General features: G+C 52.8%; 1 protein-coding gene across 2 annotated transcripts in view; it reads right to left on the bottom strand.

Moving 5' to 3' along the window:
• Positions 1–210: 210 nt before the first annotated feature.
• Positions 211–16394, bottom strand: part of SLC36A1 (solute carrier family 36 member 1) — a 54277-nt gene continuing 38093 nt past the window's right edge. For both annotated transcript variants that reach the window (XM_075541845.1, XM_075541846.1), the window contains exons 10-11: positions 14541–14710; positions 211–4496 (exon numbers count right to left, since the gene is read on the bottom strand). In XM_075541845.1, coding sequence (XP_075397960.1) covers positions 4225–4496; positions 14541–14710 — 442 coding nt within the window. In that variant the 3' untranslated portion in view covers positions 211–4224. The remainder of the gene's footprint in view (positions 4497–14540; positions 14711–16394) is intronic.

Below are 16394 nucleotides of genomic sequence, written 5' to 3'. Positions count from 1 at the left end.
CATGGAGGGCAAGGGAGGACCCCCTCCACAACCCTCCCCTCCCTCTCCTCGAAAGTTCTTCCCCTCCACGGCGGACTCCAGGCCTCTCTCCCTCCCCGGAGCACTGGGAGCGAGGATGCTAGAAGCGTCTCACTGCAGTGTCCAGTAAAGGGAATCCCTCTGACCACGTGTGACGCCTACGCAAATCATGGCGCAGAGCACAACTTCTCAAAAACTAAAAACAAAATTCGTTTATTGAACAGGAAAATTTAAATCCATGATCCGTGTGTAGAACCCAAAGCAGGGTCTTCTACGGACTCTTGCACAAATCCCCATTTGTACCTGGACCACGCAGAAGGAACCCGTCTACGCAGGCATGCAACATGCACAGCACCGCCCAGCTCCTGGGCCCGCTGTAGGCGGGTGTGTCCCAGCCTGCCCAGGCACACCTCCAGAGGCATGGTTTACAGCCAAGTTCCCTGACTGTTCACGGAATGAAAACCGCTTCCCCAGCATCACCCAGATTCAAACAGACACATGGTTTACAGCAGGAACCTCCCCCCACTCCCCGCCCCCTCAGTCTAGTACCCTCCCATCAGCACCATTCCTGTCCCCTGGCCAGGGAATGATCCAGGGGCACAAATGCCAGGGAAGGGGCATCCTGGGTGGATGCTGTGCAAAACAGCCGGCTGGCCCGGATAGCTAACCGTCCCAGATGGTGACGTCCAGGGCCAACACCGCCTCCTCGTTTCCCCTTAAATGGCCTTGGATACCAGCAAGGTACATATATTTGGAAAGTGGGATTCTAGGCTGATGTAGAGCAGAGTCTTATCATTGCCAGGCCCTGCCCTGTGGCTCAGGGTCCCCTGGGGCAGGAGCAGTGCTGACCCACCTTAAAACCAATCCGGCTGAGACACAGACCCTCTGGCTCCAGCAGAGGGCTGTAAACGTACGCGGAGGACCTGCCCTTGCAAAGAGCATTGGGGGGGGTGGGGGGTGGGAAGCATGTAGTGTGAGAGAGGGGGCGGTCCACCATGCAGGATGAGCAAGTTGAGACAGAAAAGAGGAGCGGGGAGATGGTATCTGCTCAGGGTTGAGACTTTAGAACCTCAGCTACAATAGCCAAGTCCCCTTCCGGGCAGGTGGGCAAGCAGCCGTGGGCGAGTAGCTCTGGGCCATGGGTATGGGTGGGTGTGGCGGCACAGGAGAGGGATGCGGTGACCCAGCTGAGACAGGTTTGCGTGCACATGCATCTGCAACACACTCCAAGACGGCACTTGTGAGTGCTGACAGCTCCAGGGCAGACGGAACAAGACTGGCAGGCCACGCTCTTCCCCACGCTGTCAACTGATAGCTGGACGCCTGCTCCCAACAACTATGTTTGCAGAAGAGGAGCGAACCCAGGGGGAGGGGGTGCTCTGAGAAGCAACCTCTGGGGGTGGGGGGGGTGCGGTCTGGAGGGCCACGGAGAATAACAGTATCCCCCAGAAAACCTGCAGGCCCCACCTCTGGGGGTTTCTGGATCCCAGCAGGAGCCAGAGCCAGCACCCTAAGCAGCGAGAGGGAGGCGCAGAGAGGGTGCTCAGCCTGAACAGCCCACTGGGCAGAAGAGACCCTGGACTGGCCCCAAGCGGGGAGCGGGGGCTTCCACCCCTGTCACTTCCTGCTTACTCGACACCTCGGAGCTGGGCACCTTGCCTGGCCCTTCTGCACTGGCCACACATTCAGCTCTCAAAGCAGCAGGAGCACAGGGGAGGGGACTCACGGGGCACAGGCCAGCCTGAGTGAGCGCCCAGAAGCTGAAGACCTTTCCCTTGCCATGTTCTCTGGCCTGGGGACTTTGACGTGACAGCTTGCATTGTATCAAGGGACGGGTGGAGGGTGGAGGCAGAGGGCCTAAGGGGTCTGTCCAGTCTGCCAGCAGCAAAGTCTAATCTCAGAACTCCCTGGGGTAGGTCTGACCCCTCCCAGTGGCAGACTGCTTCTCAACAGCTAGGCTTCTGGGCCGCTGGACCCAGGCTCATCAACAGGAGTGAAGCGCTGTCAATGCACTTTGGTGACACCTAAGCTTGGGACTTGGGGGCCAAAGGCTCTGCTGCTCACTCCGGCCACAGCTGTAGGCCTGCTGGCAGCTGTTAGCGACCACCAGAGTTATTGACCACCAGAGAGCGGAGAGGGTCTGGGGAAACATGCCATTCTCTCCTGGAGAACTCACCACCGATGGCCAAGTCTTCTTAGCATAACAGATGACTGGACAGGCTAAGAGTCCATGCGCACGAGAGCCCACTCTTCCTGCCTCTTTCCCTAGAAGTCACCGCACTCTCTGGCTTTGGAGGAGAAACGGAGAAGGAGGCTGAGCCCACAAGGGCAGGTCACAGCCGTCACCAGCCTGCTGGGTCTCCAAGACCTGAACCCCAAACCCTGGTGAGTGTGTTTCCTTCCGTGAACTGGCTCCCGGGAAGAGCATGTCTCCCAGGGAGAGCATGCCTGGAGACATTCCTAGCAGGCAGCTGGGCGGTGTGTGACAGGCTGACACACACACACACACACACACACACACACACACATACACACACAAACACACACAGCTGAGAAGATGAAGAGGGTGTAACCGCCCTTCTGAAATACTTCGCGCACCACGAGGGAAGAGGAGACAGCCCACAGCAAGGCCCGGCACCCTCTTCTGCCGATCCTGAAGCTTGTTCCCATGCCTATAACATGACCTTGAGGCGTACCAACCTCGAATCCATTTCTGACCCCCACCAATTAGTGTTTTGAACATAGGGAGCAGGTGTCCCGGCCAAGTGGTTCCTTCACAGGTCCAGGTGGTGGGGGCAGTGCCAGGTTTAACCCCGGTGTTGCCTACCCCCTGACTGTAAACAGCCAAGCACCACATGTAGCGCACACTCCAGAGACTCAGCTTCAGTCTGTGCACGCCGACCTTCGCTGCTGGGCCACGGCGACATCTACTGGACCCAGCCACCCTTCCTCTTGTCCCGGGCCTCAGGCTACAATGAACCGTGAATACACAAACCAGCCACTGTCTAAGCTTCCCATGACAGACAGAAGCACAGCCAACCTGGCTGTCCTGTCCTATGCTGTGGCCCAGTGAACCGAGAGCAGTGCCGAGCCAGTCGACCCCTTCTCCGGTGGGTGGATGAGGGCAGACCCCAGGCCGCCCTGCAGAGGTCCACACACTGAGAAGGCGCCTGACCCAAATCGCCGAGGGGCCGGGCCAAGAGGGCCTCGGATCTACACAGACTTGTCCTGGAGGTACTTCCTGTTTTTAAGATTATTGAGGAAGAAACATAATCCCTGAGCTGGGGCACGTCTCTAGAAACCCAAGCTCATGTTAAATAAAATATAAATATGCTCAAGGTAGGCACTCGGGCTACCTTTTGAAGAGCCAATGCAGCTGGGAATAAACAGTACTATGAGCCACTGGGGGGTGACGGAGAACGTGTTTCCCTACGGGTCACATTAAGCCAGACAGAGTTATGTTGAAAAATTCCAGCTCTGCGGCTGGCTTTAAACTACTCGGTAGGCCAGCCACCTCCTAGAGAGTAAACTGAGGTGAAGCATTTGGGAGGGAAATAAGGAAATGGTCAGCAACAACAACAACAGCAAACACACTCGCTACCATGGAGACCACGGTAATGCAGAGTGGCCCTTGCGCAGAGGGACAGAGTTAAACTGCCCCTGGTGGGTTTCCGAGCTTTTGCTGTAATTCTGTACTGGAGCAGAAAGCCTCAACTTCCTCTCACCGAGCAGCTGGCAGATTCAAACTGCTGACCTTGTGGTGAGACAGCCCAGCACTGTAACCCACTACCCCACCAGGGCTCCTGATAGAAGTGGTAGACCTGGCCATCTGAGAGGGAGAGCCCCCAGTTAAGTAGTCCAAGCCTGGCTGAAGCCAGGAGCGGAGAGGAGGAGGGACACAGATTTCTAAATCAAGTGAGCAGTGGGGCGGAATGACTCCATGGAAGCGGGTCAGAGGGAGGAGGCCTGAGCAGGGAAAGAACTGAGAGCTCTGGGTGACGCCGCTAGTGGTACCTGCCGTATGTCAGCTCCCATCCCTCTTCTCCCTCATCCTACCTGACCCCATGCACCCGGAGCCAGACAGAAAGTTCCCAGTCCGTGCGCCTGCCTTTCCCCAGAGCCTGGAGTCTCCTGGGGCTCTGAGGACAGGGACTGGTGGGGGGGTCGCAGGGTAGGGCTGGCTGGGGCAGCATTTGCGCCAAGAGCCTACACAAAGGCACTGGTGGAGTTGATGACGATGGGACCGTTGATTGGCTGGATGAGCTCGTAGAGGGCCTGGTAGGTGCCCACCACGAAGCCCACGAAGCCCAGGATGCTGATGAGGGCGTCCTTGGCGATGGTGAGGGGGCTCATGCCCTCGGAGTAGTAGGTGGTTATCTCCAGGAGGGGCGGGATGATGAGGGCCAGGGCGCTGCTGCTCACGGAGCCCACCAGGGAGATGACCAGGTCCAGGCGGGGGATGAGGATGGCCAAGATGCCTGCGGGGAGAGAAGACATGCTTGTTCAGGGTTGCCCCGAGTGACAAGAGACCTCGCCATTACTGAGAAATTGTATAGAAAACTGTAATCCCACAGAAGGGAGGACTTCTAGAAAACAGAGGCATGTCGAGCCCGATGGACTCTTTCCAACCGCTGGACTCCAACTGGAGGTCCATGACCCTTCCTCTGAGGCGATGATCAGGACGCATTGATGACCTCCCTGGGCCCTCGGCGAGGCGCCCTGGTGGCCTAATGATTATGTGTTGGGCTGGTAACTGCAAAGACAGCGATTTGAAACCACCAGCCCCTCCTCAGGAAAAAAGATGGAGTTCCATTCCCGGAATGAACTATCGACTTGGAAACTCACAGGGGAGATTTGTACCCTGTACTAATGGGTCGCTAAGAGTGGGCATCGACCTGATGGCAGTGAGCTTGGTTTGGGTTTATGGTCAGTGGGCCTAGTGGCTACCACACTGGAGAGAACACCTACAGGATGTTTCCGTCACTCCAGAAAATTCCAGCGGGCTAGGACAGCATGGCTGAGCATTAATGCACTGAGATGACGCCACCTACGTTAGACGTGTATGTAAACAAACTCCATGTGTACTGACTAACTCCATGTACTGACTGACTAACTCCATGTACTGACTAACTCCATGTGTACTGACTAACTCCATGTGTACTAACTGACTCCATGTGTACTGACTGACTCCATGTGTACTGACTGACTCCATGTGTACTGACTGACTAACTCCATGTGTACTGACTGACTCCATGTGTACTGACTGACTAACTCCATGTGTACTGACTGACTAACTCCATGTGTACTAACTGACTCCATGTGTAGTGACTGACTCCATGTGTACTGACTAACTCCATGTGTAGTGACTGACTCCATGTGTACTGACTGACTAGCTCCATGAGTACTGACTGACTCCATGTGTACTGACTAACTCCATGTGTAGTGACTGACTCCATGTGTACTGACTGACTAGCTCCATGAGTACTGACTGACTCCATGTGTACTGACTAACTCCATGTGTAGTGACTAACTAACTCCATGTGTACTGACTGACTAGCTCCATGTGTACTAACTAACTCCATGTGTACTGACTAACTCCATGTGTAGTGACTGACTCCATGTGTACTGACTAACTCCATGAGTACTGACTGACTCCATGTGTACTGACTGACTAACTCCATGTGTACTGACTGACTCCATGTGTACTGACTGACTCCATGTGTACTGACTAACTCCATGTGTACTGACTAACTCCATGTGTACTGACTAACTCCATGTGTACTGACTGACTCCATGTGTACTGACTGACTCCATGTGTACTGACTGACTCCATGTGTACTGACTGACTCCATGTGTACTGACTGACTAACTCCATGTGTACTGACTGACTCCATGTGTACTGACTGACTAGCTCCATGAGTACTGACTGACTCCATGTGTACTGACTGACTCCATGTGTACTGACTAACTCCATGTGTAGTGACTGACTCCATGTGTAGTGACTGACTCCATGTGTACTGACTGACTAGCTCCATGTGTACTGACTCCATGTGTACTGACTAACTCCATGTGTAGTGACTGACTCCATGTGTACTGACTGACTCCATGAGTACTGACTGACTCCATGTGTACTGACTAACTCCATGTGTACTGACTGACTCCATGTGTACTGACTGACTCCATGTGTACTGACTAACTCCATGTGTACTGACTGACTCCATGTGTACTGACTGACTCCATGAGTACTGACTGACTCCATGTGTACTGACTGACTCCATGTGTACTGACTGACTCCATGTGTACTGACTGACTCCATGTGTACTGACTGACTCCATGTGTACTGACTGACTCCATGTGTACTGACTGACTCCATGAGTACTGACTGACTCCATGTGTACTGACTGACTCCATGTGTACTGACTGACTCCATGTGTACTGACTGACTCCATGTGTACTGACTGACTCCATGTGTACTGACTGACTCCATGTGTACTGACTGACTCCATGAGTACTGACTGACTCCATGTGTACTGACTAACTCCATGTGTACTGACTAACTCCATGTGTACTGACTGACTCCATGTGTACTGACTGACTCCATGAGTACTGACTGACTAGCTCCATGAGTACTGACTGACTCCATGTGTACTGACTGACTCCATGTGTACTGACTGACTCCATGTGTACTGACTAACTCCATGTGTACTGACTAACTCCATGTGTACTGACTGACTCCATGTGTACTGACTGACTCCATGAGTACTGACTGACTAGCTCCATGAGTACTGACTGACTCCATGTGTACTGACTGACTCCATGTGTTCTCAGTGGAACCAGGCTCGATTGGGTTTTCTAGTTTGTGTTTCTTTCCTTTTTTTACAGTTTTATTGACATATAATTCCATGGTTTAAAGATATTGAAAAGAGTTGTGCAATCATCAGGGAAATCAAATTTAGAACATCATCTTCATTCTTGTACCCGTTATTATTAATGCCCCATTATTCTCTACCTCCCAAGCCATAACCCTAAGGAACTATTAATCTAGTTACTGTCTCTATGGATTACCCAGCCTGGATTTCATATGAAGAAAATCATCCGTTAAAAACCACAAGAACAACAAAATAAAGCACAGAACAACCTTGATCCAAAAGAAAGCAGACAATAATAGAAACTAGAGCAAATTTAAAAATGAGTCAAAAGGGAAAACATGATAACATGGTAAAGTCTACCTAAGGGATACTGTAGTAATCTTCTTTCCAATGCACTCTGTCTGAGGGTAAGACTATTCACAGCTCTCATCAATGGTCTGAGGGCTCTGCACATGCATGTGGGGCTTTCATCATCAATAGCTTTCTGCATACCAGGTGCTCAGAATTTAAGCTGTAATACAATTCTCTCCTCTGATCTTGGACTTCATTATTTATAATCTTTGGATCACATAGGCTTGTGTGCTCTTTCTATGTCGACTTACCTGATTTTAAGGCAAGCCTTTAATACCCAGATGCTGTTCTTTCTGATAACTAGGCACCATTTGACTTCTCCACTTTGCTGCAGCACCGATTCAGCAGTTCTCAACCTGTGGGCCACTACCCCTTTGGGGGTTGACCGACTCTTTCACAGGGGTCACCAGCAAAATGACAGTGATGAAGTAGCAACGAAAATAATTTTATGGTTGGGGGTCACCACAACATGAGGAACTGTATTAAAGGGTCACGGCATTAGGAAGGTTGAAAACCACTGACCTATATCTTCAGTGATCACTTCATGAGGCCAACTGTTGAGCAGGGCCACATTTTAAGAACGAATTGTTCTTAGATTAGGTTTTACAATTACGTGTGAGTGCTTTTAAGACTGTGACCTTTCAGAGGCAGTTTACCAGACCTTTCTTCTGAAGTGCTTCTGGGTAAGTTCGAACCACCAACCTGTTGGTTAGTAACTGATTGCTAATCCGTTTGTACCACCTAGGGATGCCTAGTGGATATTGTTTCTATTAGGCAGATAGGCAGAGATGGGATGTCCGTTAACTCATGCCCAGAGAGCCAAGCACGAGAGCAAAGGGCGGCGCACTGCACATGCTCAGAGGCCTAGGTTTTCCCGCAGGTGGGCATGGGTGGGCGCTAATCCTGGATCGACCCACCTGGGCCAGGTGAATTCAATTCAGCCAATGGGGTCGATCGGGGGTCGTCCACCAGGCCGCCCTGTGGAATCCTTGACAAGGCAGGAGCCGAGAGCCTGGAGGAGAAGCTTGAGACAGGACTTTGGAGGAGAACTTGGGAGCGATCTAACAGAGTCCCAGGGAAAGAGATCTTTGTGTGATGCCGAGCAGTCTCTATCAGGCTGCGTGGTCGGGAGGAATCCTATGGGTGCCACGTAAAACCTGGAACTTCTTCTAACTCTCATTAAACTCACTCGGATCACGAGCCAGGCTTCGGCGTGAGTTCTTTCTCGTGCGGAGCCAAGGACGGAGGTGCAACTCTATCCCCAGAGAGATCTAATATTTCTGTCCTCATAGAAAGAGGCTTCTAAGCCACCTGGTTTTGTCCGCGTTATCCCTCGGTGCCAGGTCCTGGTCTCCGCAGATGCAAAGCCAGGTCAAGGGAAGGGAATCCCTTTGTATCAGGAAACGAGCACCTGGCAGGAGACGAGGCAGACGACACCCTGCCTGCTGGTCCCTGCTCCGCACATCTGCCACCTCCTCTCGGCCTCTGCCCCATTAACGGAGGGAGGATCAAGGGCAGGTAGGCTGAGCGTTGGTGAGAATAATAAGTGGAAACAGAATTAAGTGGAAACAGAAACCTGTTTGATCAGCTCCTTTAATCAGAGCAATAGAGAGATCTTCCACCCCCTCAGGATAAGTTAACAGCCATCTAGAGGCTGGTCCTTCCTGCTTCTGCAAAGACTGAGCGTGTGAAACAAAGATACCCATACATTTAAATGTATAATGTGCACAGGACATGAAAACTTCCTTAAATTACTGGGTGGGGTGGAGTCTCTTAAAGCCAGGTGCACAGGGCTGCACAAGTCGGCGCCCCTTCCTGCCTTGGTGGGGCCAAATACCACAACTGTGCCTAAGGGAGTGAAGAGGGTGATGGGAGGAAGGGAAAACTGTGCCGCTCAGGAACCTGGGGGGGGGGAGGAGGGGAAGGGAGAAGGCCCCAACCAAATCTCATGAAAGGCAGAGGGGCTTCTGTTTTGCTACCATGCAAATAGCTGTAATTCTAGAAGCAGGGATCCGCCACTTAGGAGAGGCAGATATTCGTTCACAAGCCTGTATTCTGTGACTGCAAGACCCCATAGGCAGAGAAAACTAAGAAGTAGATTTCCGGAAAGAGCCAGTGAGCACACCCTTATCGGAATTCCCTCCTCCTCCTTCTCCCCAGCCGGAAGCCAGAAGAGGCCAGGTATTCCCGGGGCGGTTCCTGATGGAGCCTCTGCAGCAGCGCAGCAAGGGGCGGAGGACCACTTGGCCTGGAGCACGTGGCTAGTCAAGAGGGCTCCAGTGGAGTTACACCACACTTTCCCTGCGGCCGAGAGACGCTGGGACTACGATCTTGTGACTTCTGAAGCAACTTGAGGCAAACGGTCATGTTCGGAGGAGGAACTGATGGGAATTCTGAAGCCTGTGGTTTGGGGCCAGCACCAGAAGGCGCTGACTGCTGCACAAGAGAAATGAAAGCCCTTACAAGAACCAGCGCACATTACAGAAATACCCTGGCTGCTAACAGCTGCTGTGTCTGGAAGCTCTTTCCACTGTTTTCCGATGATGAATGCTGGTAAAGCTCCACGCCCCCCACCCCACCCGGGCCCACGCCCTGCCAAAGAACAAACAAAACAAAGCAAAAAGCCAACTCAGTGTCTAAACGGCTGCCTTTACCATGAACGCCATCCTTGGATCCCTGCATCTAGGTAAAAATACACAAGGCTGGTACTGTGAATGCACCCACAGTGCCCCAAAAGAAACACAAGCCAATGGACATCACAGTGCACACTTTGATCAAGATCACAGCCAATGAACATCAGCAGAGCACACTTTGATCAACCGCTCTACAGCAGAATCCTGATCACATGGAGAAAACACAGGACAGAGTGTCAAATTCTCATGGATTCTGGCACCAGGAAGTTTGGACAAACCCCTGAAACCACTGCCCTGAGCTAACCTTGAAACCTTAAACCAAAAAATATTTCCTGACGTCTTCTTATAACTACACAATAGTTTAGCCTAATGCTGACCTGGTTGGTGTGCTTACTGGTCTGGTGACGAGTTGGGCTACTAACTAACCATGAGGTCAGCGGTTTGAAAACACCTGCTGACACTCCAAGGGACAAAGACTTTCTCCTCCCATGAAGAGTTAGTCTCTGAAACCCACGGGGCAGGTCTACCCTGAGTCAGACTCACCCACACATCTGTCTTGGCAGCCACAAGGCGGAAGGGCAGCTTACATTCCTCGCTGGGTATCTGGGAGCTCCCGGCAGTCCTTCTGTTTCCTCATCCATCAAACATGGAAGGTAGCTCAACTCTAAGGCTTTCCCCCAACTCTGCAGAACCTGGAAGCTTCCAGAGGCCTGGTTGCTGGGAACGCTTGTACTGGCGTGTTCCAGTCTAAACAGCCTTCTTCACTGCTAGAGCTTAACATTCACATTTGCAAGAGCCGTTGACACTCTGTCGTACCTCCGGGGGTTCTTCTAGCTGGAAAACCACAGTCAGCTCTGCTGCATGGGCCCCTGGTGTGCCGCAGCACCATGCTGCCTAGCTCGTTTTCTGCAGCAGGTCTCCAGGACTTCCTCCAAGGTGCTTTGGGTGGACCCTTCTACACTTAACTGAAGCCTGATGCCTCGCATGGGCCATGCTGCAGAGAACTGAAGGTCAGGGCCGCAAGGGATCCAAAGACAGCACTCATCAATACCGCCAGACTCCCCCAGCGGGGACAAGCCCCTTCCAGCCTCTGCTACCTGCAGGCTGGACATAAAGGGTCGGTTGAGTCTGCATTTCCAAAACTATGAGCTGGAATTAAATGCAGCCCCACATGAACTGCGCGCTCCCTCCTGCCCCTCCCTCCCCCTCAGGGGACAGAATGAAGCACAAGGAGGAAACACCAGCCATGGCCATCTGTGGGGGTGGAAGTGGTAGTGAGAGGGCAGAATTCCAAGTGGGGGGGCAAAAATGGAGGCTGGATCAACTCTCCCTGCTCTCCACAGGGATGGCAGGGGAGAGGGAGAAGCCGGGGGACAGACAGGAAATCTCCAGGAACGGCAACAACACAGCCGCAATTACAATTCATGGGCATGACTGAGACCAACCCGCTACATCAAAGATGCAGACTCCTCTACCCATCAACCCCGTGCCCCCTGATCTGATGGCGTCGAGAACAAAGAGCAGAATGAACTCAGTTGGTGCTGCATTAGACTGTCTCCACGGAACACCACGGTTACTTCAGAGCCTCCAGGGATGGGGAGCGAAGGCTGAGGGCTCAGAGGCAAAAGCACGGCCTTCTTGAACGGGATGCGGGCGCAAGGCTATCACTGCAGTCACAGGAGAAGAGGAAGTGTGTGGTGGCTGCTCTCCGAGTTCAAAAGCAGCTCGGGTCCTTTGAGCACCGTGCTCTGGAAGGGAGGTGCCACCCGCAGGCACAGGCTGTGCCAGGAAAAGCAAACGGAACATCAAAAGGCATCTCGGGATAAAGCAAGGTCTGTGAATCAGCTCCCGCGGCTCCTCATGGGCACAGTGTGGAGACACCTGGAGAAAAGCGAGCCATATGCTGCTACCTGGAGACTAAGCCAGGTTTGAAGCGAAAATAGGGCAGAGGGAAGAACCAGGCCCCACATCACTGCCTCCGCCCTGGGGGGGGGCCTGGGGAAGGGGGGACACGTAGAAGGGACTATGTCCATCGGCCAGAACATAACACTTTACCTAGGCAGAACTACTTAAATCAGAGAAACCACTTTGGGGGGATCCAGTTATGTGAACCATCTCATCCTTCCTTCCAACGTCCTTGGATATAAGAACTGGAGCCCTGGGGGTTGACATATACACACCACACACACACACACACACACACACACACACACACAAGCTATCTCCGCCACACCTAAGTGCTAACCCAGACGTGCAGGAAAGCCCCATAGCCCAATGGTGACCGTTAGGCTTTGGGTCAACTTGGCTGGGACAGAGTCCTCAGTAATTCAGTCGTAATCCCTCAGGATGTGATCTAACACAATGCAATCAACTCCATGATGGGATCGGATGTGGCTTCATCAGTGCTGCCAGTAGCCAGCGCTTGGGGCTCACAGCCTTGGTGCAATTGGAAGGCTCCGGGGAGTTTGACAAACAAGCATGCTGGCGCCCGTGCTCATTAAGGAGATGGAGGAAATGGCTCTCTCCTCTTCAGGTGGCATCGCTAATTACGTCTCACTTGGAATGCCCACCACCCGCTGTCATGTCCTACAACTTCTCTGTCCTTTACAGGGCAAACAGGCCGGCTGCTGTCGAACCGCATCTGACTCGGGGGACCCCACGGGAGTCAGAGGAGAACTGGGTCACTGGGGCAGTTCCACTCTGTCTCGGAGGGGCACTATGAGTTGGAATTGACTCCATACCATGGAAGGTGGGACTTTGGTTGTCTTTTTTTTTTAATAGTCTAAGGGGGAGCCCCTGATGGTTAATAGTTAGCATGTTCAAGTGCGATCCAGAGGGGTGGAATTTGAGACATGTCAGAATAAAGCCCAGAAAATCGAATTCTCAAAAGATCAAGCCGTTGAAAGTCCTCCAGGAAGCAGACTGTGTCCTCATTCTCCTGAGTTGAAGCTGGTGGGGCCAGACAGCAGACTTCCGGCTCCTGGTAATGTGCCTTAACCAGGGCACCACTAGGGCCCCCCACCTTTAGCATACGGCTGTAATTAACTCACTTAAGACAACTTCTTAAAAGATACAACGCAAATGTAGGCATGGACGTCGCTGTTCATCGCACCGCTGGTCACAATAGCAAGAAGGTGGGAGCGGCCCCAAAGTCCATCAGCCGAAGACCGGGTCAGGAAGCGGGTGCCGACACACGATGGACTACTGTGCGTCGCTGCAAATCACTGAGAGCACGGAGCACCGCCCAACATAGCGGGGCCTGGAAAACATCGCGCCGAGCAAACACCAAGACAAAGGCAGGCGCGCCTGTCTCACAGTCACTCAACCCGGCCGCCCAGGCAATGGGATAGACCACTTCCTATTTATACATTGGAAAGGCTGTTTCTCCAGCCTAGCATTCCACCTCAGCTGGGCACCGTTCCTCACTGGGAGGGGACCGACTAGTCCACGCCACGTGGTAGTGCCCTGCAGTCACCCTAACTGGGTGGAAACGCTGATTCATGGACAAGAAGGGGAAAGGAGGGTGCTCATCTCTAAGAAGATGATTTCACTCTGCCTGTGGGTAGAGTGAAAGGAGGGGAACACTGCTTGTCCTGAGGAAAAATGCTGGTCACTGCTTAAGGACCGCCAAGGGGAGAACCCAGCTTGTATTCTCTACTTTTTCAACAGCATCACTGAGTTTCTTTCAGCCCTGAGTGACCCAGGCCCATACTGTTGCCTTCCTGGATTTTAGATGTTTGTGTTCTCACAGTGTGCAGTCGTCCACAGGCCACGCCAGGAGGATCTGAGTCAGGAGACCCACTCCGTGAAGCAGGCTTAGCCCTGTTGCAGATGAAGGAGCGCTTTGAACTGACAGCTGCACTGCCCTGTGAGAGAAGAGGAGAGGGTCGCCAACCCAAGCCATGGATTTGGAAGCCACTGGACCAGAGGAGGGAACTGAATTAGAGCTGAAATTCTGAGCACCTGGTTTGCAGAAGGCAAAGGAAGGCAGTGAACGCCCAACATCCACCTGTGGGGTCCCCGTGTGCATGGAGCGTCCGGTGAATCCCCTGTGACCGTTGGCCTGGGCTGTACATAACTGCACTCATGCCGAGGGCACTGGAAAGCGGGCTAATGCAGATGGAACTAGGTTAAAATGTAACACCGTATCATTTGTTTTCACTTGTGAACCAGTTTAAATTTCTTCTAGCTTCTATTATATTCTACTTTCTTTTGGATTGGGGATTTTTTGGTTGTTGTTGGATTTTTTTGTTGTTGTTGTTGCTATGTTTTGCTTCTTGGTAGGATTTTCTTTATATGATAACCAGGAAAAGTTAATCTACAGAGACAGAAATTAGTTTAGTAATGTCTTGGGGCCATGGCAGGGGAAAGATGGAAAGGTAGTAACTGTACAAGAATGAAGGAAATGTTCTAAAATCAATTGTGGTGATGGCTGCAAGGTGTATTGAAACCGTTGCATTGTATGGTACACGAATTATATGCCATTAAAAGTACTAAAAACATTTTCCCCCCTTTTTAATGAACAAAAGATGATGCCTACCCTCTGGCTGTACCTTAATCCTGACACTGAGAGGATGGACCGGGCAGGACACGGAGCACCACTTGCAGTTTCACGCCACACGTGCTTTCTGTGGACTGAGGGGGAGCAACAAGGCTTGTCTGTACTCACATGTCAGGCAGACCATGGCCATCCGCACGGACAGATCCACCACCAGTCCGCAGTGCTCTGGCGCTCGGGACACAAAAAAGGGGACAATGATCTCCGCGGGGACGTAGAACTGGAGGGCGTAGGTGAAGAAGATGCCGATGGAGTAGAGCAGCTTGACCGACTGGTACAGCCTGTGGAGACACGGAACACTCAGAGGCCTGCCCGCGGGGCCCGGGCAGCGTGGCGAGAGCCAGCCTCGAGGTACAACTTGAGCAGGTTCACAGCACGCTCACATTCAAAATCGATTCACGGCAGCCTGAAGCGCGAAGGGCTGAGAACCACCTAAGTGCTGGTGGATGGGGAGCGCCTGGATAAGACACCTGTAAACAAGCAGGGGGCCATGTTCAAGGCGCACTGTTAGGTGAACCAAAAGGAGTAGTACTGGGTCTGCCCAAACCAGAGTGACCTCACAGGGCAGAGGAGAACTGCCCCCAGTGGGTGTCCAAGCCTGTCAGTCTTCACAGGAGCAGAAAGCCTCCTCTTTCTCCTTCAGAGCAATTGGTGAGTTTGAACTGCTGACCTTGTGATTAGCAACCTACAGCATCGTAGCACACCATGCCACCAGAGCGCCTTACAGTGCCCACAGTGAACAACAATTCGCCTAAAACAGGGAAAAGAGGGTGAAGACCGCACCGCCCCCAACACTGTTATGCTCCGACGTCCGCTGTACACCTCCAGAAGGAAGCACACAAATTGGTCCCGTGGTTCTCCCTGGAACAGACGCTTGTGGAGCTGGGGCCTTGGGCAAGGGATAGAAACTTAATTTTCTCTGGATATCCCTTGACCCATTAGCACTGTTGACCAGAGCTACATAGTCTTTTATGAACTGATTAAAAATGAAACAGGGTGACAAGATGATTTATTTCCTTCACTTCTAATTCAGCGCTCCCAGGAGCAGGGCCCAGCGGCCGGAGCAGCACCCACCTCTCTGCCCCAACACAGCTGCCTCCGACCCTCTCTTCCTGTGTAGCTTCCTAGGGAGGCCACTGCGTCGCTGCCGTGGGACTTCCTAGGAACAGACCCGGTGGCCAGGACTATGCAGAGGAGAAGAACGACTGGGGTGGCCAAGCACGGGACCATTAAAGGGTGGGGGCGACCTGCTTCCAAACACAGCCCCACCGCCCACCTCAACCAAGACTCTCTGGAATTAAGCAGGAACAATCACGCCGCATTGAAAAGCTACAGAAACGGCACAGTTGTCATTTGAGTGCAATGTGCATTAAGTGCCTCTGCCGTCGAACTTCGTGCCTGGCTGCGCTTGGACTGCAAGCCGGAGACCAGGAGCCGGCTTTGAGGAGCGGTTTCAGCATTGTGGGTGTCAAGAGCAGGACCGCGCTCGCAGGGTTCTCTACCGGATTGCCAGGCCTTTCCTCCAAGGCCTCTGGTGGACTCCACCCTCCGTCCCCCACCAACTTGAGGATGTTTAGCATTCGCACCCCTGGGGGGACTCTGCAAGCAGGAGGGCACCCTGGGAAAGGCTAAGCTTGGTGAACGGGCTCCACCTTTTCCAGCAGTTGATCATGAGTGCTTGCTGGAGAGACCAGCTGGCCACTGTAATTAGACTCAGTACAGCCCCACCTTCTGTTGCGCTGCGCGTCTGGAGTCAGGACAGTCACCTATAAGGGCAGCCAGGTGAGCTGCACCCTAGCGGCAGCAGAAGGGTCCAGCAGCTGTCGGGGTGTCAGTGGAAGGAGGGCCGAAGCTCCGCTATGACTTTGGCATGCGTGGGTTGCTTCTGCAGCACGAGAGCCACTTATTTTCTGGGGAACGGAGATACAGACACAGAGCTACCACCCCTCCAGACAAGCAGGAGCT

The sequence above is a fragment of the Tenrec ecaudatus genome, chromosome 2, assembly GCF_050624435.1.
Source record: "Tenrec ecaudatus isolate mTenEca1 chromosome 2, mTenEca1.hap1, whole genome shotgun sequence".
NCBI lineage: Eukaryota > Metazoa > Chordata > Mammalia > Afrosoricida > Tenrecidae > Tenrec > Tenrec ecaudatus.
Note: the sequence above shows the minus strand (reverse complement) of the source record. Positions and strands in the feature narration are given on the sequence as shown.